The sequence below is a fragment of the Anolis sagrei genome, chromosome 4 (assembly GCF_037176765.1).
Source record: "Anolis sagrei isolate rAnoSag1 chromosome 4, rAnoSag1.mat, whole genome shotgun sequence".
In the NCBI taxonomy this organism is placed as follows: Eukaryota; Metazoa; Chordata; class Lepidosauria; order Squamata; family Dactyloidae; genus Anolis; species Anolis sagrei.
The window spans coordinates 167,286,641-167,308,967 of record NC_090024.1 but is presented as its reverse complement, the minus strand read 5'-3'; the positions used below and the strand labels follow the sequence as shown (position 1 = coordinate 167,308,967).

Genomic DNA, 22,327 nt, shown 5'->3' with positions numbered 1-22,327 from the left:
AAAGAAGTTTGACAATATGTGGACACAGCCCATAATACAGTTCCAAGGCAGTGTAGTCCCTGAATGAACATATGGGGGATGTTAAACTCGGCACAAGGAAAGTTCAGGTTCAGAGACTGGACACACAATGTAGATCAGGAATCCACATTTTCTTTTCCTTAAAAATTTTGTTTGTAATTGCAAGAAATTGCAAGTCGCTTCTGGTTTGACAGAATTGACCATCTGCAAGGACGTTGCCCAGGGGACACCCGGATGTTTTACCATCCTGTGGGAGGCTTTTCTCATGTCTCCGAATGAGAAACTGGAGCTGACAGACGGGAGCTCATCCTGCTCCCCGGATCTGAACTGTTGGCCTTTCGGTTAAGCAATCCTGCCAGCACAAGGGTATAACCCAGTGCGCTACAGCGGGCTCCTCCTTAAAAGTAACCGCAGCAAGTTTTAAAGTGCTTTCTCAAATGCATGAAGAGCACCACATTTAACTTGGTTCTAAGAATCACTCAGGCATCATCTAACACATTTAGATACCTACCTCCTGTGGGAATTTCCACTTCTGTAGAGTCTCTCTCCAAACTTCCAGCACTGCTGACTATATTCATTAAATGAATGGCTGTCCATGCAAAAGGCATGCGATATCTGCCAAGCCTTTGGCAAAATTGCTCTGACTGGCTTCTTAATTTTTCTAGCTTTTCTTTGTTCTGCAAAAGCCAATTAATAAATAAGTGAATGAATGAATAAAATGTGTAACCAATGCATCATACACATACACAAACACATTTGTGTTTAGAAACATTGTGAGCTAAGGTTCATTAAAATATAGATGCAATATTTAGAATTAAAACTTTGGCGCTTGTCTATGAATAAAGAACATTACTGGGTGAGCATTCCTTATCCAAAATGCTTGGTACCTGAAGCATTTTGCACTTCAAGTGCAACATTTTTTAAAATAATTTTTGGCATAAATCAAAGTGTATGTATTTCAACTCATCAGAAAGTAAAGGTGTCAAATTACAGTAAACCATTAGGCAGCAAGTGAATTCATATTTCAGGAAAATAAATTTCACCTAAAAATTAGGGCGGGGGGACCCATCCTGATTATAAGAGCTAGTAAAACATGCTGCCTACAGAATACTCTTCTAGCTTTTAAGTTCGATGTATCTCGGCCACCTATTTATCCATATATTTTGGGGGGATTTTGGATTTTGGGATTCCAGTAGACAGTCATAGGAATAAAAATCCATACTCAAAGCCACAATATGCTGAAATGTTCAATGACAGTCACAAAGGATCTATTCATGCTCTAATTAAAGATTTTTTTTTCCGGCTATTCTGCTGAGGAATGGAATGGACCCTTAAAACCTCCCTTTTTAAAGTGGTTTAAATATGCATAGTTGTATGAAGAGAACTGCCTGTGGGCGAAAGTGACAATCAAAGAATTTGCAATTAAGACAGTAATAGAACTCAAGAGAATTCCCAAAGTGTTTTTCTGAATGGTTATAAGCTACAGAAGATATCATCTTCTGCCACCAAACAAATGAGAGCTGCTGCAGGCTAGAAGGCACAGAAAGATCAAATTATTACTCTCACTTACGGAGAATCCCCTCTAGGCATATGTTAAGAGCTCAAGAAAGTTAACTAAATGTATCTAATTTTATCCACACAATACAGCTGAGAGACAGTGTGTCTCTTATACAAATGGAACCAACTATTTTGTGGCACCATTAAAGCTAGTTTTATCTGTGCAAGTAATTCAGCTGCAGAGCAGAAGAGAAAGGTGCAAGTGGCCACGTTTTCTTTATCTAAGAAGCTTGCGACTGTTACATTTCAGTTGTCTAGGGTGCTCACCTTGTCTGTGATAGCTCAAATCATTGTTCAGAGCTACATGAGCAACTGAAAGGTTCTCCTGTGAACTAGACCTTTTTGACTCCAGTTACCACTTTTTAATATGAACTGAATCTCTACTGCATATGCCCTCTGAAGCAAAATTTAGATCTGCATTATGACCAGTTCTGGTTTCTTAAGACTTTGAGAGATATGGTAGTTGATAATATCAGCAAAACATAGTAAAGCATGAAGCAGATGATATGAAGTGGCATGCTAATATGCACACTCATGGGCTCAAACACATAGCACCAAATGGGCTCAAAACACATCCAGATTAAGGGAGTGTTTTCCCAAGACTATTCCGTAAGTTGGATATATTTGGCTGAATTCAATGAATGCAATTCTTCTGATGTCAACAGAATAGGAAAGAAAAAAAACCTGAATGATCTCGCCTCTTACCTGTAGTTCCTCCCACTAAACATGCTTGAGCAGATTAGGAAACTCTTTCTTTCTATCAATTCTGGTACAAAATGACTTTCACTATTGAGTTAATCAAGCTTGGAAGTGGCCTGTAGATCTCATGTTAATGCAGTGTGGGTCTATTTCACATTTTAATCTGAACTCTAAAGGCTGAAAACAGTATCTCCACATTGAATCAGCACTTTGAATACCTCTTCTGAAGTTTGAATTAACATAAAGCATGGATTCACTGCTTCAAACCACAGATCACCTACTACAATGCAACCTGAACGCTGCCACATGCACAATAGAGGACCTTCTCACAGCAACACCAGAGACACTCCACGTGGCCAGCTTCTGGTCAAAGGTCATTTAGCCAAGTTCTTTTTTAAAAAAAAAAACTTTGCTCATGTTTTTAAATGTACCTCAACTAGCTTCTGACATGATAAATAAATAAGTAATGGATTCACTATTCCATTGATACAAAAGCACTTAACGGCCATTGCTACTGGATATAACCAATATATGGAAAAGTTACCTTCATGTACTATCTGAGTCTGCTGTGCTTGCTGTGAAGGGGCAATAAAGATCTCCAGCCTGCTCCCAGGACTCCTTGTGAGTAGCCAGCAGCCCAGGCCTCCTCCAGTGGGGTGTGACTCAGCAATCTGCAAGGAGGCCTCTACATCTATAAAGCTGAGTCCACAGGCCTGCCAGGGACTGAGTCTGCTGTGCTTGCTGTGAAGGGGCAATAAAGATCTCCAGCCTGCTCCCAGGACTCCTTGTGAGTAGCCAGCAGCCCAGGCCCCTCCAGTGGGGTGTGACTCAGCAATCTGCAAGGAGGCCTCTACATCTATAAAGCTGAGTCCACAGGCCTGCCAGGGACTGAGTCTGCTGTGCTTGCTGTGAAGGGGCAATAAAGATCTCCAGCCTGCTCCCAGGACTCCTTGTGAGTAGCCAGCAGCCCAGGCCTCCTCCAGTGGAGTGTGACTCAGCAATCTGCAAGGAGGCCTCTACATCTATAAAGCTCTACATCTGCGGCCGCCATCTTGCGTCTCGCTTTTCCATTGCCGCCGCCGTCCCTTCACCGCTGCCGCTGCGACCGGACCACCGCTGGGGCCAGGGCCGAGCCAGGGCTTCCCGCTTCTCCATCGCCGCCGCCGTCCCCTCACCGCCGCCGGTACGACCGGACCACTGCTGGGCCATGGAGAGCGTCGCGGCCGCTGAGGCCGCCATCTTGGCGCCCCGCCTTCACCATCGCTGCCGCTGCTGCGACCGGTCCACCGCTGGGGCCGTTGGGCCAAGCCAGGGCACGGAGAACGCCGCGCCTGTTGCGGCCGCCATCTTGGCGCCTCGCCTCACCATCGCCGCCTTTCCATCGCTACCGCTGCAGCTGCTGGGCCGCCGCTGGGCCATCGCTGCCGCCTTCCATCGCGGCCACCACCATTTGGCCCGCCGCCTTGTCATCGCTGCTAGATTTCACCTTTGCCACCACTGCTGGATCTTCTAGAGTTTCATCTTTTCAGCGTTGACTAATATTGTGTAGAACCTTTGTATGTGCCTTAATATTGTGTAGACCTCTTGTGCTGGCCTCAGTAGTGTGTAGACCTTTGGTGCTAGCCTTAATAGACCTTTAAGCCAGCCCCTATATTGATACATACTGAATGAGAGTTTGATTGACCATCTGTGCTGCCCACCGCTGAGTTGTCACCTCCGGAAGCCCCATCCGCTTGTATACCAACCGTCTAAAGATTCCACCGGGGATCATATCAATAGTTAACTAATTTGCCATCACTTTCATCCCCATTGGAGGGTAATATATACTACCAACTTAGTATATTCCTGGTTGTCATTTGTACCAATATGGTGAGAACATAATAGAGCACTTTAGGCGCCTGCCGCCTGCTGCTAGATTGCACCAGCACTTTCGCCCCTTCCCCATCCCTCCGTGCCGCACTTTAATTATTGTCGAATAGAGCACTTTAGACCTAGCACTTTATGATTGTGCCCGAGAGCACGTAGTGTCTGCTGTTGATTAAATACTACTATAGACAGGGCTGCATTTAAAAACTTGCACTTTAAGATCTAGCCCATTGGTGTGGCTGGAACACCACCACCATCTGTATTGCTGCTATCCATGTGGTTCCCCATCCCCATTTATGTACTGTCCCTGTTACTTCTGTGTAGCGGAGGGGGCAAAAAAGGAGGTGGGTTGGAGCCTGCGAACGAAAATGGGATAGGGAGGGAGGGGGAGGGGGAGAGAGGATGTTGGCAAGAACCAAAAAATCTAACAACGAGCAAAGTAGAAAGCAATTTCTTGACTATGGATGGCGGCATGGAGGGGGGGAGGTCTTCCACTAGCCGAGGGGCCCCCATAGAGGTCGTGGTGGGAAGGAGGAGATGCGGAAAAAGGAGACCTCAAATTCGGCCTAATTCGGAACGCTTATCCATATTAACAACCCCCAATCGGTCTCCTAAGGTAAATTGGTGTAACCAGGTGAGCGGACCCTCCGGCTTGAAGGTGGTGTTGTTGAACGCCAGATCTGTCAACGGAAAAACGACCTGGATCCAGGATTTAATCCTGGAGGAGCGGGCAGATCTGGCGTGCATCACGGAGACCTGGTTGGATGAAGCTGGGGGCGTAAATCTCTCCCAGCTTTGCCCTCCAGGTTTCTCCGTGCAACACCAACCAAGAGCCGGAGGACGGGGAGGCGGGGTCGCAGTGGTCTATAGAGATTCCATCCATCTGACCAGGAGCCCCATCCCGCAGACCACAAATTTTGAATGCGTCCACCTGAGGGTGGGTGACCGGGACAGAATAGGGATTCTGCTAGTGTACCGTCCACCTCGCTGCACTACAGTCTCCCTACCTGAGCTAGCGGGGGTGGTCTCGAGCCTGGCGGTGGAGTCCCAACAGCTCCTTGTGCTGGGGGACTTCAACATCCATGCCGAGGCAACCCTCACAGGAGCGGCTCAGGACTTCATGTCCGCCATGGCAACCATGGGGCTGTCCCAACGGATAACTGGCCCCACCCACTGTGCTGGACACACATTGGACTTGGTCTTCTGCCAGGGATGGGAGCAGGGTGGCGGTGTGGAGGAGCTGTCTATCTCTCCGTTGCCATGGACCGACCACTTCTTGATCAGATTTAGGCTCACTGCGCCCCCTAACCTCTGCAGAGGTGGAGGACCCATTAAGAAGGTCCGCCCCAGGAGGCTTATGGATCCGAATGGATTCCTGACGGCTCTTGGGGATTTTCCCGCCACCTCGGTAGGTGACCATGTCGAGGCCTTGGTCGCTCTCTGGAATGGGGAGATGACCAGGGCAATTGACAGGATCGCTCCGGAACGTCCCCTCTCGAGTAACCGAGCTAAACCAGCCCCTTGGTTCACTGAGGAGCTGGCAGCGATGAAGCGAAGGAAGAGGGTACTAGAGAGCGTGTGGCGCTCGGACCCAAGCGAGCCAAATCGAACACGGTTTGTGTCCTTTCTAAGGGCATATGCCGCGGCAATAAAAGCCGCAAAGAAAACTTTCTTTGCGGCTACTATTGCGTCTGCAAAGAACCGTCCGGCGGAGCTGTTTCGGATTGTCAGAGGTCTTTTAACTCCCCCTACCTCAGGTGGGAGCCCTGACAATTCGGTCACGCGCTGTGAAGCATTTGCTCGGTTCTTTGCAGACAAAGTCGCTTTGATCCGCTCTGAGCTGGACGCCACATTAAGTGCAGTCTCTGTGGATGTGACACAAGCACCTGCTTGTCCTATTTTGTTGGATTCTTTTCAGTTTGTGAAGCCCGAGGATGTGGACAAGATACTTGGAGGAATGAGGCCCACCACGTCCATCCTAGACCCCTGCCCATCCTGGCTTCTGAAGGAGGCCAGAGGGGGATTGGCCGAGTGGGTAACGGTGGTGGTGAATGCCTCCCTTCGGGAAGGCAAGATTCCAGCGAGCCTAAAACAGGCTATTATAAAGCCGCTGTTGAAGAAGCCATCACTGGACCCCACCAAATTCGAAAACTTTCGGCCTGTTTCCAATCTTCCCTACTTGGGCAAAGTCATGGAAAGCGTGGTGGCCTCACAACTCCAGGTATTCTTGAGAGACACGGATTATCTGGATCCGGCACAGTCTGGTTTCAGACCGGGACATGGTACCGAGACGGTCTTGGTCGCCTTAGTCGATGATCTGCGCCGGGAGCTAGACAGGGGGAGTGTGTCCCTGTTGGTGCTCCTGGACCTCTCAGCGGCCTTCGATACCGTCGACCACGGTATTCTTCTGGGGCGCCTTGCAGAGATGGGTCTCGGGGGCACTGCTTTGCAGTGGCTCCGGTCATTTCTGGAGGGCCGTACCCAGAAGGTGTTATTGGGGGACTCCTGTTCAACACCACAGCCTTTGACCTGTGGGGTTCCTCAGGGCTCCATCCTGTCCCCCATGCTGTTTAACATCTACATGAAGCCGCTGGGTGAGATCATCCGGAGTTTCGGGGTGCGGTGTCATCTGTACGCAGATGATGTCCAACTCTGTCACTCCTTCCCACCTGCTACTAAGGAGGCCGTCGAAGTCCTGAACCGGTGCCTGGCCGCTGTAATGGTCTGGATGAGGGCGAACAAACTGAAATTAAATCCAGACAAGACAGAGGTACTCCTGGTCAGTCGCAAGGCCGAACAGGGTATAGGGTTACAGCCTGTGCTGGATGGGGTCGCACTCCCCTTGAAGGCTCAGGTTCGCAGCTTGGGTGTGACCCTGGACTCGTCGCTGAGCCTGGATCCCCAGGTTTCAGCGGTGACCAGGGGAGCATTTGCACAGCTCAGGCTCGTGCGCCAGCTGCGCCCATATCTTGGGAAGTCTGACTTGGCCACGGTGGTACACGCTTTGGTCACATCCCGCCTCGACTACTGCAACGCTCTCTACGTGGGGCTGCCCTTGAAAACGGCCCGGAAGCTCCAGCTAGTCCAGCGCGTGGCAGCCATGTTGTTAACAGGAGCAGGGCGTAGGGAGCACACAACGCCCCTGCTGTCCCAGCTCCACTGGCTGCCGATTTGCTACCGGGCCCAATTTAAGGTGCTGGTACTATCCTACAAAGCCCTAAACGGTTCCGGCCCAAAATACCTTGCAGACCGCATCTTGGCCTACGAGCCCACGCGGACCTTGAGATCATCCGGGGAGGCCCTTCTCTCGATCCCGTCTGCCTCACAGGCACGCCTGGCGGGGACGAGAGAGCGGGCCTTCTCGGTGGTGGCCCCCCGGCTGTGGAACGCCCTCCCTGCTGAAGTTAGACAGGCGCCCTCCCTTATGGCCTTTCGTAAGAGCCTGAAAACATGGCTCTTCGAGTTGGCCTTTAACTGAGTGCTATATCTTGGCAATGATGACCGGAATGGACCACGACTATGAGACTGACTATGACCCATGATATGACGAAGCGGATTTTTAGTATAAGTATATGTCAAGTAGTAGTAGCATGTTATGTATTGTTCTGATTACTGTAAATTGTCTTTTCTATGTTGTTGTTCACCGCCACGAGTCGCCCCCTGGGCTGAGAGTGGCGGTAAATAAGTGCAAGTAATAAATAAATAAATAATAAAATAAATATCTAGCTCCCCAGTCTAACACAGCCATCTGACAACTGTAGTCCCAAAGAGGTAATTTTTCCAAATTCTGGATATACGCCATGAACTAGACTTCCATAAGAACCACATCTTGTTAATTGTCCTGCACTGGTTAATTAATGCAATAATATATTTTAAAATTCAGTCTGTCACTGCATAGCCACCAGAATAGCTTACCTTTGTAGTGTCTACTTCTTTTAAAATCATATATGGCTCTGCACACTCTCCAATATCTCCCTGTTGTAACACTTTTTCCAGCTTAAAAAAATTAAGACATGTACATAGTTAAAAAGAAAGTAAAGATTATTAATCATTTTTGGAAATATGTTATATTTAAGCAAAACTGCTTAAAGTGTGTGTGTGTGTGGGGGGGGGGAGGTCCAAAATGTTTTCTTCAGCTATCTCTTTTCAAGACACAGAACTTCAACCTTCAAGAGAGAGAGAGAGAGAGAGAGAACACCATATTTTTCTGGTTTATTAAACGATGGCCATCTTTAATTCTTCCATTTGCTTATCTATAAGCATTATCCTTCAGGGAATGCAATTCAGCTGCCATTTGATGCCAGCCAAATATGACCATCCTGTAGTATTTCTAGAACCCCAGAAAAACAAAACTCTGCTGTACAAAAGACAAGGACAAATCCTGTCCTCTCAGACATTGGTTGGTGAATTACACAGGAGTGGGTAATAAGAAAATCAGCACGTGTGAAAGACATGTATTCTTGGAGCCTAAACACGTTCATGTTTTCAGACAGCCTAATTCGTTTAGATAATCTAGCTATAAATGTATGTTTATATGCAAGCATCTTGTTTGCTGTAAAAACGATGCTGCATATTCAACACCTGGTGCTAGATATCGTACGTTTAGTATTCACAAGTAATTCCAACATCGAACAGAAATTGTCAGGACTTTCTGACTTGTGGGTGTTGCTCAGTTCAGAGGACCAGTGTTGGCCCTTCCATTTTGCATGCAATGCCACCACTCTGCAACTGCTTCCTTCAGGTGTGGTGGATAAAAGATCAATAAAAAGCCTCGTTTGTCAGTTTGGGCAGCTTTTGTATATGAAAAGCAATTGCCACCATCTTGTTTTGGACACCAAACAGGAAAAGGCTGTTGGGTAACCTAACTAGTGGAAGTAAAGGGAATCAATTAAACTCAACTTCTCCAAACCAAAGCAGAGCTGCCTTTTGTTCAAGAAAATATATTGCAACTTCAAAGACGGTGATATTAACCAACTATCAATTGAGTGTGCATGTAGCTCCAGAGCAGGTCTTGTATGGTTAGGCTTTGGAAGCATATGCATTTCTACTAAAGTTTGTTCTTACACTGCCAAACATGGTGTGGGACCCAGATTACAATGTAAAAAGACATATGGCTAATCAAGACTGGTAGCGATTTTAAAATTGACATTATAGGAAAAATGTCTATAGTAAACCCTGCCACCTGAGATATACCACAATCTGCTTTTCCAGCATATTTGCCTTGCTTGCGTCATTTTCCTTTGAACAGATCAAAATCTGAGCACCATTTTCTACAAATGACTGATAACTAGGATCATCTCATTGGGTTTACAAGCATTAACGTGCTAGGAAATCTCTTTCAGTTAAACATTGGTCTCAGCTGCATGGTGTTAATCTTTTTTTCTCATCTTGTAAAAATCAACTGCTGTGAATATATGCAGATTCTGGCTTCAGAAACTACGCAATGAGATGTGTGTAAAAATTGAGGAGAGAATTTCCTCTTAACGCTGCCATCAATAAGCCTTCCCTCTTGCTTGGGCAATTGGGGACAATGCATTGTGAATCTCAATTTTTGCATGTTTCCTAAGCCATTAGGTATCTTTTTTTTGTCCTTGCAAGAACTCAATCACACGATGACTCTCCTATCTGACTCATCCCAGATTGAGGTAATAATAATAATAATAATAATAATAATAATAATTTATTTATTTATATTCATTTCACTCTATCTCACCAAAGGGACTCAGGGCAGATTCCAAACATAAAAGGCAAATATTCAGTGCCCGAGTACAATAACAAAATTTAACAACCCAACATATAATGACTTAACAACTAAAATTAAACAAAAATTAAGAGAGGTATTGCTCTCTTTCCATAATTTATTTCAGTAATATCACTAATCAGTGACATGTGTAGTTTTACAAGATCCTTAGCCTTGTCTTTCAAAGAGTGCTAGTGCCTTATTAAACTACAGTTCCCATGATTCCATAGCACTGAGCCATGGCAGTTAACGTGGTGTCAAACTGCATTAATTCCACAGTGTAGATGCATCCTTAGATATTCAGTGGTTACACTGAATTTAATGGGATTTAAATCATATACTAATAATCACACATTGTAGTGTATTCTCTAAAACATACAAATATACAGTATATAGTATACTTAAGCTCTTACCTTGATTACTAGGAAGACATCTTGAGAGGGATATGTAATAGAAAAAATAGCTGACCGAGCTAGTGTGGTTATGGCAGCAGGTGGAACATGGGGACGCAACATGCCTTTCATTTGTTCTGAATTTAAATCGAAATAGAAGTTCTCTGAAATCTGAACAAAGATACCAAGTAATTGCAGACCATTAAATTCTTTAAGACTCTGAAGTCTTCATTACATATCACATTTTAAAACCTTACACTAATTCATGGTACATCGGCCCACTATGAATAATAGTTTTTCTTTCCATATTGCCTGTGTCACAGCAGACCATACATATACTTCCCTAAAGTATTGTGGTTTTCTGTGATTTGTTTTTATTATACACAAAATATACCATATATTTGTTTATGCCTATTTAAAACAAAACCATAAAGCACCACAAAACTATAGAAAGGTATAATGTACCAAAGAAAGACACTAAACTAATACAAGCATGACAATTACTAGGTCATTTAAATTGAAACAAATAACTGCTGGCCTTCCTTGCATCCAACTACTTAATGTATGGATTAATGAAGATATTGGCCAAACACCATGAGACTTGGAAATTTTGGAGACTCAGATAAAACATGTTTAACCGAAAATGGTTAAAACTGTTTTACTGATCTAGCCATTCTCAGAGATGCTGCCACAGCTTCAATGGACTTGCAGAAACCAGTGAATTTATAGCTTCAATGGGATTGCAGAAATTGCAGCAAATTTGGAAGAGAACCATCTAGACCAAGTTGACAGCTTGATAAATAAAATATTTTGCAGGATGCTTGGATTCCATCCGATGTCTGGAGAGCGTTTTTTTTTACAGACGTAAACCAATATGGTGCCAAAGCCTGCTAAATTAACTTGAACTTTAGTGGACATTTGCTCTTGCAGAAATTCAAATACTTCTGAAAACCTGAACAAAAGATCTTGGGACATACACAGAAATCTGAAGGAGTAATGCTGCACTGTATAGTTTGAATATAGCATTTTTGTTTGTTTCTACAAAATTGAAGCATCTAGACACAGCAGAATGTCTAGTATTGAGTGGCAAATGTTAAATAAAAACAGGATAGACTTTTTAAAAATTAAAAGGAAAAGGGATCAAATCGGAGAGCTGCAAAAATAAGTTTGGCCTAATAATGTCTCTGGTCTACTGGTAGCAGCTCTGAGCATGGACAGCTCATAAACCACTTTTAAATACCCACTCTGGATTAAAAGTGTTTTAAAAATAGCCTAGTGGGCTAGCCATTGTGGGAGGTGCTGCCAGGATATAAACATTAACCTTTGTCTTAGTCCTAGGATCAGACTACTGGATATAGCCAGCATAGCATAGCAAAGACATTTGCATGTATGTTCTTCACTTTTCTTCAGTGATTCCTTTGTCACTCCAGAGGTTTCAGACTTCAGAGCTGTCAGTCATGTTGGCTAGGGTCTCTGGGAGATGCAGTCAAAAATACCCGGAGGAACAAAGGTTGAGAACCACAGCTGTAGGTATTTCATTTGTTCAATGACAATGGAGTCAAATATTTTTTTTCTATCTCATGTGTTAACAGGCTGTTCTTTTTGCTTTTTTACTAATTTCCTTTTTGTCCATATGATAACAAACTATAATTTCCAGTTGATCAGACAGCTGATATTCTCATTTCAATGGCTGAACCTAAAGGTCAATGAAATACTTTCTGTCATGCTGCAGCAATCACATATCATGTGATTTGTCATGACGTGCAGTCACTGGAATCTTCCATATCTAATATGATCTTAAATGCTCTCACTGCCATCCATCATGCACAACTCGGTTGTTGGAGAGAAATGACGATAGGGTTTATTTTAATTTTCCTTAAATTCTGGCTTATCACATTTTCTACTCAAGTGATTGCCATTTACAACAACCCAACTTCACAAGTCAACATTTGGTTTATCATGAAAATGAATACAATTTATAAAACTCTGAAGAATTTCTCATTTGGAAAATACTAGATTTAGGGAAAACAAAATAAAAACCTGCCAAAATTTGTCCTCTGGTTATATAAGGGGAGATAAGGAAAGGCACAAGAACAATTGTAAGTCCAGGCTTATTTGGTTCATGCATAAAACATTAAATAATGATGCAAAAGTGGCTTGGTAATCATAAAAATTCAAAACTGAAGCAAACTCAGTAAATCATCAAGTCAAATTTCCTGTCTGGGAATCATCTAATTGAAACATCTAGCATGACTTTCATTAACTTCAGCAGAATACCAAACAAGAGTTACACCTAAGGAACACAAGCGGCCTGTCATAACCAGCTTCTTCCATGATTTCTTACTTTTATCTTTCATCGTTTCTCCAGGTTCTTATTCCATCATGTTTTCTTGAACTGTATTGACAAAAACTAACCACGGTCTTTCAGTGCATCTCACATTTACTAATCAGGGAGATGCTGTTATCTATATATTCATGTTTAATCTAGAAATTTTAGTTAAAAATGACCCCAAAAATGTCAGTGGAAGCAGTGTATTCAAAAAAGGAACCACTTCTGAGAATAGTAGTATAAGCTTGAGAGCGTAGCCAATTATGAGGGAGCCTAAAAGTAAGCACTTCTGACTTTTTGGATATCTGGATGGGGAAATAGTTTCAGTGGACCAGGGCAGTTTTGACACTTTCCCCTTGGTTTCTCAATGGGTCATACCAAAATCCATAATTTTGCCCCCAAAATCTACCCTCAACCTAAAATATGTTATTAACTTGTACATTACTTTATATGTAACTCCTGACCTTTAGGAGACAGCTAAAAACCTGGTTGTGGAACCAAGCATTCGGCCCATCATAGAAATATTTAAAGTGTAAGTGAAAGTTGAAAGTACAATGACCCAGGACTGTTTACAGACAATGGCTATGTCTTTGTAAGATATGTGATGTTATTTTACGTGCTGTGTTTAATAATGTTAATGTTTTATCAGGGGAGGGACAATTTTAATGTTATATACTGTTTTTTTAATCAATGCCATTGCATTGTTGTCAGCACTGTAAACCACCCTGAGTCCCCTTTGGGGTTGAGAAGGATGGTATACAAATACCACAAATAAATAATAAATAAATAAACTCCTTCATCTAACATTCTATGGAAAGGATGTAAACATCATTACTCACCTTTTTCTTTTCTTTTACATCATACAAAGCTAAACTTGCAAAAATAGGCTCGATTTCAATTTCAAACCTTTAAATAAAAGAGAAAATATTAATTGAACCTACACATGCAACATAAGGCATTAATTGCAATAAAACCCTTGCAGCTGAGTAAATTACTAGAGCAAAGTGGTGGTCCATGTAATGGCTCTGGACTGCAAGTACAAGCTGCCAGTCTGCAGCAAGTGCTCAGGGAAGAAAGAAAGTCTTGTAACCAGTGATGACAAATGTGGTATTAATCCTTGGCACACTGAAAATAAAAGATAGTAGGTCCTCAACATCAGGCAGCATTCCACTAGAGTTAACACTGTAATATATTTTCATAAGTTGTGGCCCTCCACACAGAATGTTTAAGAAAGAATAAGAGAGAAAATATGGAAGGACGACTGTTTGTCAGTGTAGCTGTGCTAGCATGCTTCGCTATCATGATTTTGGCTACTATGATATTGATAATGGTATGAATGGTAGCAGCAGGTGGAAGAAGGCATTCTCCACCAACAGGACTCTAGCCAGAGGACCAAACTTGATGTCAGAAACAGTAATACCCCAAAACCAGAAACCGAGCATTTTAAATTTTCTTGATAATATTATACATGATCTTCAAGTAACAATTCTAGAACAAAAACATTTCAAAGAAAGGATGGAAAGAAAAACAGGTAAATTTGGATATACGGTCAGTTCTCCACATTAGCTGAGGTTGGAAGTGCAGGAAGCCCACCAAAGTGGAAGACCAATGAATTAAAAAAAACAAAACATTTCTTTCAAATCTGATGGAACACCTCTCTAGAATGTGACTCTATGGTCAACTTCTGCCAGATGACATTAAAGTTGCACATTAAAGTTGCACTGGAGGACTTAGACTGAACTTTCTAAAGTAATCAAATCCGCAAATAATAACATTCATAAAAGTTAAACATGAAAACATGTTTCATGCTGGCTGTGTTTACACATTCAAATCCATTCACAGAGATACCATATGAATAGGGTTAATGGTTTATTGGCATGCCACATGCTCTCAAATTACACTACAGAATTTCCCCAAAGAATGTCTTCACAGAAACTGACTCTCTGTAAGCAGATTTATTGCTTTTACACTTCAAGATTATTACCAGCTTGACATACATGCATCACCTCACACAACCCTTTGAAGGCTTAGGTAGATGGTCATGATTTCTGTAATTCTGTATCTTGTTGCTCACTGACTTCACCCTCCCAACCATGTAGTCTGTGAGTGCAAACTTACAATTTCTAAAATGATGAACTTTAACAGTGTACTGTTGTCATTTGCCCTTCTACACACACCTAACATTCTGAATCTTGCTTAAAACAGATCTACAAGATACACATCAACTCTGTAGATTAAATACAATATTTGTCTGTAAAAAAAAATCTAATTTGAAGAGAGTACTGTAAAAGGAAATTCTCAAAAAAAAAAACCCCTCTGTGATTCCTTTTCTATCCAGCAATACCCTGCAAGTGAGATTGCCTAGTATTGGTTCTTGGTATTATGGCACCCTGTAAAAAAGGCAAAAGAACCAACACTGGATTAGTGTCGGGACATAAAGTGGTTTCCCTCTAAGAGACAAGGCCACATATATCTCAGTTACGAGAAGTGCTCCACTATAACCCAGAGCTCCCTAACAAGCAGGGTTGACCTAACTGAGGACATACAAGATGAATACAGCCAAGTGGAAAATCAGTTTTGTGCTTTATTTCTCTAAGGGAAAACCAGTAAAATTTTACCTCGTATTATTAGAGAAAAGTTATAGGCAATGAACCAACTGCAGGTAACCCTATATTCAGGAGCTTCACTTCATTAAACTTGTTTAACAGGTTTCTCTGCTCCCCAGTGAAAGCTTCCCAAACTGCCTCAAGTCTTAAGATTGAGCGAGACCAGCCACGGCTTTCAAGCTCACCTTGTCAATCATCTGACTCATGTTCTATTGCAATAATTACCTGTATTTGTAGGGGAGTTGCTTTATTAAATCAATTCACTTTTGATAATGGGACAGAAGCCAGATGTGAAAAGAGAGGGAAAACCATGCATTCACTAGGAAACTGTGAAAATACATATACTTCTTAACTTTCAATTATATAAAAGAAGTTATAGGAATGACAATTTTCTATATCATGCTTTGAAAGTTTTAAAAGATTCAAGTGGAACAGATCTCTTTCTTCAAATAACTGCATACAAAATTTAAGACTATATGTGCAGCTGTCTGCATGCTGATAAATCAGCCAGCGCTGCTATCTTCTAACTTCAAAAAGGCCCCATAACTCTCCAAGAGTTTCTCTATAGCTCCTGGAGATGATTCCAGATGGAGAAACTTTGCCAACTGACAACCACAAGAGGAATGCCAGCAACTAAAGATAAGAGCAGTGTTTGGCTTAACCCTCCAGAGACGTTTAGGCAATCTCAACAGTTTGTTAGAGCCCTGCCTAATATTGAGTATGAAGAACACTGCTAGATAAAATAAAAGACCAGTTTAATCCTGGATCCAGTTTCCCCAGTGCCAAGAATATGTCTCCAACAGCATTTTGTAATGTTATTAACCAGGAGTAACTGTCTCAGTCACATAAAGCCTCTGGGTGTGGAAATTACAAGTGACCTTTATGCTAAGTAAACATTAAAAAATTTCTATACTGCAAATATGTGTATTTTAATTGAATAGCTATCAGCAGGTCATATGGAGTGACTGAGTGTGTGTGCATGTGCCTTCGGGTCACCTGTTGACATGTCAATGCCTTGACTTTTAGAGGCTTTTCTTAAGCAAGGAATATTGAGAGGTAGTTTTCCATTTCCTTCCTCTGAAAAATAGCCTAAAGTACTTGGTATTCCTTTGAAATCTTATACCAAAATACTAATCAAGAGGAACCCTGCTTAGCTTCCAAGATCAGACAGGATTTGCTGCTATGAAGGTATTTCAGCTCTGTGGAGTCAACATGCTGTTTTTGTTGTATTGTTCTTATCTATGGTGGCCCAATCACAGTGTTTTCTTGGCAAGATATGGTCAGAAAAGGTTTTCCACTGCCTTCTTCTGAAGCTAAGAGATTGTGACTTGCTCAAGGTCACCCAGCAGGTTTCACTACCAAGAGTTGATTCAAGCCCTAGTCTCCAGAGTTGTAGTCCAACACTCAGACTGCTACACCATGCTGTCTACTGGTGAAATGAATACAGAGAACATTGATTATATGTTCTGTGGAAAAAATGTTCCCTTTGTCCACCCTCAATTTCTGACCAAACAGGTTCACCAAATCTGAGTTAAATATTCCAATAAAGGAATACTTTTTCCACTTTTTTGCCAACTGTTCATTGGTAGTTGTGGGGGAAAAAAACTTCTTCAAAGGCCACAAACACTGTCATCTTAAGAGAGCCAGCAGATGGAAGCACTTATTTGTTCTACCATGGAATCCAGAATCTCTCCAAGCAATAAAGTTCGGAGACCTGACGAAGCTGACACCAAGAAGTGCTCTTCATTTGATACATATATTTCAGTGCAATAAAAATATGAATTAATATATGGACATGGAACAAAAGGATAGAACCATGCAAGTTCTTTGAGTCAAATACTTACTTTAAAGACAAACACTTCACAAGAAGCCTCTGACCAAAGTGTTCCTTGGGGACTTCAGGGATGCCCAGCCTTTCTATTGGCTCATCCTAAAATTGGGCATAAACACAATAATCAATGCATGCAAAACTTCCACAAACAAAGCACACTGTTAAATGGATAAAAGATGATAGAATGGATTCCCTTCCCAATCTTGTAAGGCATAAATACAACTTAATCTTCAAGGCTTAACAGCATGAGGCAGTTACTGCAACTATAAATAACAGTGAAGGGATTTAAGTGGGGGTAGCTACATAATAGACTGGAAGTCTGTAAAGAAAATGCTTTGGAAAGCAATACCCAAAGACATACATTTATGATTTAATTGTATACTACTTCAGGGAACTTTGATAGTAGAAACAAAACCATCCTCTGGCCTTTCTAAAAGAGTTTGCAACAACCACTGACTAAAGCATGTTTGGCCCATATGCTGCCAATAGTGATGCGGCAATGAAATATAGCACCATTACAAAAAAAGGGGATATTTTAGTTATTTCCTTTCTATATCTGCAAGGCTTTATAGAGTACAGAGGAACCATACTTTGCTACTACAGCCCCTGCTATGCCACAAACCTATGGATGTTTACTACTCAGAAGTCCCACTGAGTTAAATGAGGCTCAATCTCAGGGCCAGAGAGTGTAGGTTTGTTGTTTTGTTTTTGCAGCTTCTGGAAATGCTAAGGCGAATCTATAATGTGGTTTTCTTAGAAGCATTTGTTAAGAGGGGGGATTGTCACTGCCTTCCTCTGAGACTGAGAGAGTGTGACTTGCAGAAGGTAACCCAATGAGTTTTCATGGCTGTTTGGGGATTAGAACTCTGGTCTCTTAGACACAGTCCAACATTAAAATCACTATATCATAGCCATTCTCCATAATATACTGGCTCTCCAGAATGTCATGTTAAACCTTCTCTGTAGTTTATAGCCCAAAAAGCTATAAAAGAAGCTAAGAAGGTTGTTGGTTTTCTTACTGCCCTTCACCCTTTCTTCTTTCTTTTTGCTTCTTTTCTGAGATAGAAGGTTTCACCTATTCCTATTATACATTTAAACCACCATATCCACAAGGGATACATGTCAAGACCCCTGTAGGTATGTGAAACTATGAATAATAGTGAACCTTATGGCCAGAAACAGTCCATTGGATAACATTGGAGGACCTAAAGAAGCCCACAAGTGCTTCCATTTGTGGGCCTTGCTAGGTTCCTCAGTCCAATTCTATGGAATGCTTGGGATGGAAAAATACTTTTTGGAGGATGAGTAAATGGAACCGTAGAATTCAAGTCTGTAAAGAGGAGGTCATACTGTAATGGGCTTTACACAAACTTTACACATGGGTATTTGAACTCATATTGGGGCTAGTATGAATAAATCACAAGTATCCTGCCAATACCTCATCTGGAGCTGGGTGCAATGCAAAAAGCTCCTTGTGTCTGTTGGACTTCCTCTGATCATCATTCTGATGGTCAATTTCTTCATTTGGTGTTCTGTCCAGAAGATTTGGCAACAAAGAGTCTGGGAGCGAATTCTTGAGGTCAAATATGCTGCAAGCCCAGCTGCCCCGGGGCGTGTCATCTATTGACATGGATCGTCTTTTAAGGTCATCCTGATGTTGAAGAAATTAACAGCAGTTTACAATATAAAACAAAGAAGAAATTGCCACATATTTGACTTCAGATTCAAAAAAGTACACTACTTGTTCGTCCTGGTAACTGTTGCCATCTGGAGCTTCATCGGACTCAAAGATCTGTTTGGGAAGTCCTTTCTGCCTCTCCTTCTGCTTGTCTAATGTGTTTGGGTTAAATCCTGTTCCCAGTTTGTGGTATCTATTTTTGTTTAAGGAAGGAAGGAAGAAGAATTGATTAAGCAATCTCCTGACCCACAAAAATAAGTATAAAACATTAACCACCTCTAAAATGTTGAAGCACCTCACTAGAAATGTTGTTAATATTTTGTATTGCTGTTGTTTTTAAGAGGCAATGAAGACTTCGCTTTCATAAAGTAGAAAGAAATCTGTTGTTTTTTTATGGAGTTTCACAAAGATTACAGTTCTCAAATTCAGCTCAGAGTATAACATTTGCAATGAAGATTACAAAGCATTGCCATGCAAATAGCCACACACAAAAAATCTTACAAGCATATCCATCTGTTAGTGAACAATGAGATGATTCCTAGAATGCACAAACATTTATCTGGATTAAGGGTTTAAATCAATGATTTCATTCTCATATACAAGGGCAAATGATTTCCATTGTTTCAGTTACATATTACAAGTGTTTCTCTACAGTATTCTATAAGTATGTGTGCCCTCAAGTGTAACAGAGGTGTGACTTGGTTGAAAAATACATGTTCCTTTTTTTGCATATGCAAAAACACTGCACAGTAAGCAGTGCTTCTATGAAAAAAAAACTGGTCTTCATTCTTTTACAAGAAATTCACATGTGTTTCTTCGAATACGAATTCCTCTGCAACACTCCAGGACATATCTTGGGATAGATCCCTGCACAAAAGTTGCTATAATATTTTTTTCAACACACTTTCTCAATGGTGGGAAAACTGATTTATTTTTTTCCTGGAAATGAATAATTGCCTATTTGTGGAAACTACTGCTTTCAGGAGGCAGTTCTACATTGACCATCTAGTGCGAAGAGTTGGCAAATCAGCTCTGTAGTGGTTACACAATGCACAAAGCTGCACAAGTTAACACAAGTCAAAGCAGCTTAACTGTCTTGAACTGCACTAGCCGAAGAGGTTGCTCTGAATTCTCCCCCAAAATCCAGAGCAAACTGTGACTTTGGGCCCATGTAAAACAGTTGGGTTAGTTGTGAGACAGAACCAGTACAACTGTTTACATGGTCATCCCATGTTTCATATGCTCAGGCAGCCAGGGAAATGGGATGGCACTCACAATCCCCTCCTGCTCTTCTTTTCTTTTTTATTATTATTCAAAGTAATTTTACAATAGGAAAGTATGAAAGCATGGGAAAATATCATTGGGAAGAAGAAGGGAAGGATAAAGGGGAAGGGGGAATTGGAAAAGGTATGGGATAAGGGAAGTAAGGTGGAAAAAAGGGGGTTGTGAAAAAGTATTGCTCTCCTGCTCTTCTTTTCAGTGTTCAGCAGACATGACATGAGTCATGTTGGTCACTTGTTGCTTGCAATGACACTGGTCATGTCATGCTTACTGGTCACCGTAATGAGCAGAATAGGAGGGGACGGTAAGAGTGTTGCCGGATGGTCAGTAACTGCGGGGGAGTGGGGGACGTATTGATATTCTAAAACATTCCAGGGCTGATCCAGCATTCACTACTCCAGATCATTCCCAGAGCAAGTGATCAGTGTAGATTTGTCCCTTGTCTTTTTAACTGCTAAAACTGTCCTATAATATTTGTGTCTCTTTTCGTGTAAGACCACATCAAGCTACATTGCAACACAAGACATTCCAACACAAAATCATCTCACAAAGATGAATATGCTCCTATCTTCCATGTCCCCAAATATAATGGTATGACGTTCATATTGTCATTCACACCTCCAAATTAGTCTACTTACTTTCTGTTCACAATGGCCCAATCTTCTGTATAACTTCTTACACAATCCCTCACATGGGGGTCCATTTCACTATAGATAGGAAAAGAAAAGAGGAAATCTCTTTAATCACTGCAAACTTTAAAAATCCAATTCCTTTTTCAGTTGACAACACAAACTATCATTTGATAGTATATTAAAAGTTGTGTATGCCTTATCCAAAAATCAGAACCCAAAAATGTTCCAAAATTCAAATTTATCTACATGGATGGTTGAGGTACTGACATTTTGCTTTCTGATTTCATGTACATACACTTGGTAAACTTTGTTTTTTGCACTGCATTATTTAAAATATTATGTCTAAATTGCCTTCAGGCTACTTGTATAAGCTGTATGTAATGTAAGTAAACTTCACATTTAATTTTGGATCCCATCTCCAAGACATCTCATTATGTATATGCAAATATTCCAAAGTTCAAAAGATTTTTGATCCAAAGCATTTCAAAAATAGGATATTCAACTTGCATTACATATTGTTGACATCTCTAGTTGTCTCTAGGCACTAAAAGTTTCCACTTTCTCTTAATTCAAATTTATTGCATAATAACAACCCTATCAGCGAGTTTATTTTTTGGCCTAAAAGAGCTTTGTTTGAACAATTTGGTTTTTTGCTTTTTTATTTAATTCTTGTAATATTTGAGCAACCCATCTTAATCAACACAAATATCCAAAAATACTTTCTTTGAAATGATTTTCTTCCTGCTTTGTTCTTCAAAAACTTCCCTCACTTAATGCTTTCCCACCTTCATGCCAAATGTTCCTACTGCTACGTGTATTCTAATTTTCACATCAACAATCCACTGGTTTTTATTTTGCTAGTTATCTCAGCCCAGAGTTTCAATGATGCAGCTCCCTTTTTACCACCTACTTCCTCCCTCTCTCTCTTTATATCTTGCATCTCCCTTTCTTTCAAAACTGCCTTAATTGCAATGTATTTCTGTGACTGTGAAAATATAATAGAAAAAAACGAAAACCCATTTCTGTTAGGTATATGAGATTGCTATCTCTGAAACATATTCACATCCGTTACTATAAAAAAAATCTGTCTCCCATTCTACATATTCCTTACCTTTCTTCTGGTACAGCTGATACTAGAGTCCTGCATTCCCTAGGACTGTAAATGACTTCAATATCATCAGCTGGGAATTCAAGCAAGTCTCTCAAAGGACCAGATTCCACTGCAAGTGGATGTGTAAAAAGGTAATCTTCCATATCCACTGGATCTACTGGCTCAGTAAGGGGCACCTGTTTAAAAACACAAGAAAACACAAGACAGGACAAATTTTAAACGTGTATTAGATAAAAAGAGAATGTGTAAAATCTTCTCTACTGCATATTTGCCATTCTGTCCACCTATACAAGAAATTATTAGAATTCCCAATTTGATTAATTACTAATATGTGTACACCAAAATTAGAAATATTTCATAAGAAAGAAACACCCAGATCAGTGATTACCAACATTTTTTTTTTGTCCCAGAAGCCCCAACCACCTTGACTAACAGTCCAAAACTCATGATGGAATAAAGTTTGGAAACCAGTGATCTCTAGGGGATAACTGGCTTGCTATTGTTGCACACATGAGAGAAAACCAAGCTATTTATCCACTGCACAACACCCAGTCAACCATGCGGATAGTCCAGATCTTGGAAATCAT

At 41.4% G+C, this 22,327-nt stretch overlaps 1 protein-coding gene across 11 annotated transcripts in view; it reads right to left on the bottom strand.

Annotated features, from left to right (window-relative positions):
* Nucleotides 1-22,327, bottom strand: part of DOCK7 (dedicator of cytokinesis 7) — a 150,160-nt gene that overhangs the window by 89,636 nt on the left and 38,197 nt on the right. For all 11 annotated transcript variants that reach the window (XM_060773636.2, XM_060773637.2, XM_060773641.2 and 8 more), the window contains exons 3-11: nucleotides 21,741-21,916; nucleotides 20,636-20,704; nucleotides 18,780-18,909; nucleotides 18,477-18,689; nucleotides 17,052-17,137; nucleotides 13,441-13,507; nucleotides 10,294-10,443; nucleotides 8,056-8,136; nucleotides 530-695 (exon numbers count right to left, since the gene is read on the bottom strand). In XM_060773636.2, the coding sequence (XP_060629619.2) occupies nucleotides 530-695; nucleotides 8,056-8,136; nucleotides 10,294-10,443; nucleotides 13,441-13,507; nucleotides 17,052-17,137; nucleotides 18,477-18,689; nucleotides 18,780-18,909; nucleotides 20,636-20,704; nucleotides 21,741-21,916 (1,138 nt within the window). The remainder of the gene's footprint in view (nucleotides 1-529; nucleotides 696-8,055; nucleotides 8,137-10,293; nucleotides 10,444-13,440; nucleotides 13,508-17,051; nucleotides 17,138-18,476; nucleotides 18,690-18,779; nucleotides 18,910-20,635; nucleotides 20,705-21,740; nucleotides 21,917-22,327) is intronic.